This window comes from Carassius gibelio, chromosome A12, assembly GCF_023724105.1.
Source record: "Carassius gibelio isolate Cgi1373 ecotype wild population from Czech Republic chromosome A12, carGib1.2-hapl.c, whole genome shotgun sequence".
Classification (NCBI taxonomy): domain Eukaryota; kingdom Metazoa; phylum Chordata; class Actinopteri; order Cypriniformes; family Cyprinidae; genus Carassius; species Carassius gibelio.
This window is the reverse complement of record NC_068382.1, coordinates 11,017,978-11,020,454: the sequence shown is the minus strand read 5'-3', so window position 1 is coordinate 11,020,454 and position 2,477 is coordinate 11,017,978. Positions and strand designations below refer to the sequence as shown.

Sequence of the window (2,477 nt, the reverse complement as noted above, 5' to 3'; positions counted from 1 at the left end):
AGTTTTGCTATTAAGGGCAGCCTACCACACCATTGATGTGAACTCAGCTATACATGCCATTTACGTCAGAGGAAGCTATGTCAGGCCCTGTTGAGATTTAGAGAAATGCCCATGCTTTTTTATTTTGCTTTTTTATTTTTATTTTGAATTTACACATTTCTCATATTTGTGTTATTGCTACTATTTGTGTTATTGACCTTTCAGTAATAAAAAAAGACATATTAAGATTATTGTGAGAGTATTTTTGTATTTTCAAAATACTAATTACTTGTATTTTATTTAAATACATTTTTCACATCAGTATTTTGTATTTTATTTTGTTATATTTCATGAGCCAGTATTTGTAGTTTGTAACAAAATAGTTTTTGATGTATTTGTGCCCACCTCTGATCATTTACATTACATTTACATTTATTCATTTAGCAGACGCTTTTATCCAAAGCGACTTACAGATGAAGACAGTGGAAGCAATCAAAAACAACAAAAAGAGCAATGATATATAAGTGCTACAACAAGTCTCAGTTAGGTTAACACAGTACACGTAGCATGGGATTTTAACTAATATAATAAAGAAAAAGAAAACAGATGGAATACAAAAAGATTAGAAAGGTAGTTCGATTTTTTAAAGAATAGAATTAGAATAGTGAGTGTTAAAGTTAGAGGGTCAAATAAAGATGGAAGAGATGTGTTTTAAGCCGATTCTTGAAGATGGTTAAGGACTCAGCTGCTCGGATTGAGTTGGGGAGTTCATTCCACCAGAAGGGAATATTTAATTTAAAAGTCCGTAAAAGTGACTTTGTGCTTCTTTGGGATGGCACAATCAAGCGACGTTCACTTGCAGAACGCAAGCTTCTAGAGGGCACATAAGTCTGAAGTAACGAATTTAGGTAAATGGGTGCAGAGCCAGTGGTAGTTTTGTAGGCAAACATCAATGCCTTGAATTTTATGCGAGCAGCTATTGGAAGCCAGTGTAAATTGATAAACAGAGGTGTGACATGTATTCTTTTTGGCTCATTGAAAATTAATCTTGCTGCCGTGTTCTGAATTAATTGTAAAGGTTTGATAGAATTGGCTGGAAGACCTGCCAAGAGGGCATTGCAATAGTCCAGCCTGGACAGAACAAGAGCTTGAACAAGGAGTTGTGCAGCATGTTCCGAAAGAAAGGGCTTGATCTTCTTGATGTTGAATAAAGCAAATCTGCAGGATCGGACAGTTTTAGCAATGTGGTCTGAGAAAGTCAGCTGATCATCAATCATAACTCCAAGGCTTCTAGCTGTTTTTGAAGGAGTTATGGTTGATGTGCCTAACTTGATGGTAAAATTGTGATGGAACGATGGGTTTGCTGGAATCACAAGCAGTTCTGTCATGGCAAGGTTGAGTTGAAGGTGATGGTCCATCATCCAGGAAGAAATGTCAGTTAGACAAGCTGAGATGCGAATAGCTACCGTCGGATCATCAGGATGGAATGAGAGGTAAAGTTGAGTGTCATCAGCATAGCAGTGGTATGAAAAGTGTTTTTGAATGACAGAACCTAATGATGACATGTAGACAGAGAAGAGAAGTGGTCCAAGAACTGAGCCCTGAGGCACCCCAGTAGTTAGATGTTGAGACTTGGACACCTCACCTCTCCAAGATACTTTGAAGGACCTATCTGATAGGTAAGACTCAAACCATTGAAGTGTTGTTCCTGAGATGCCTTTCGCCAGTAGCGTTGATAGGAGGATCTGGTGGTTAACTGTGTCAAAAGCAGCGGACAGATCAAGCAGGATAAGTACTGAAGATTTGGATTCTGCTCTTGCCTGTCTTAGAGCTTCAACAACTGAGAGCAAGGCCGTCTCAGTTGAATGTCCACTTCTGTAGCCAGATTGGTTGCTGTCAAGGAGATTGCTGTTTGTGAGAAATGTAGAGACTTGTTTGAACACAGCTCGTTCAAGTGTTTTTGCAATAAAAGGAAGAAGTGAAACTGGTCTGTAGTTCTCTAAAAGAGATGGGTTGAGGTTGGGTTTCTTAAGTAGTGGAGTTATACGTGCCTGTCTAAATGATGAGGGGAAAACACCAGTGTGGAGGGAAGTGTTGATGATGTGAGTGAGTGCAGGTACAACTTCAAGAGAAATGGCTTGAAGGAGATGAAATGGAATTAGATCAAGTGGGCAAGTTGTAGGGTGATTAGAAAGGATTAGTTTTGACACTTCTGCCTCAGAGAGTGAAGAGAAGGATGTAAATGAGTGTAAGTTTGCTGGTGATATGAGCTTGACTGATTGTGGTGTGGAAAATTGTGCACTAATGTGTTTAATTTTATTAATGAAAAACGTTGCAAAGTCGTCAGCTATTAGAGATGAAGCAGGAGGAGGAGGAGGAGGAAAAAGAAGTGAGGAATTTTTTTTTAAAAGCATACGAGAGTTAGATGAATTGTTAATTTTGTTATGGTAGTATGTCCTTTTTAGCAGAGGAGACATTAGCAGAGAAAGAAGATAGGA

General features: G+C 38.4%; 1 protein-coding gene across 1 annotated transcript; it reads right to left on the bottom strand.

Moving 5' to 3' along the window:
• Positions 1–594: 594 nt before the first annotated feature.
• LOC128025742 (uncharacterized) lies at positions 595–1,400 on the bottom strand. The gene has a single exon (XM_052612281.1). It carries the CDS (start codon positions 1,398–1,400, stop codon positions 657–659), a length of 744 nt encoding a protein of 247 aa, XP_052468241.1. The 3' UTR covers positions 595–656.
• Between the last annotated feature and the right edge of the window lie 1,077 nt (positions 1,401–2,477).

Bases quoted from the DNA above. Each gene is read 5' to 3' on its own strand.
- LOC128025742 (XM_052612281.1), bottom strand. From the start codon at position 1,400: ATGATGGACCATCACCTTCAACTCAACCTTGCCATGACAGAACTGCTT.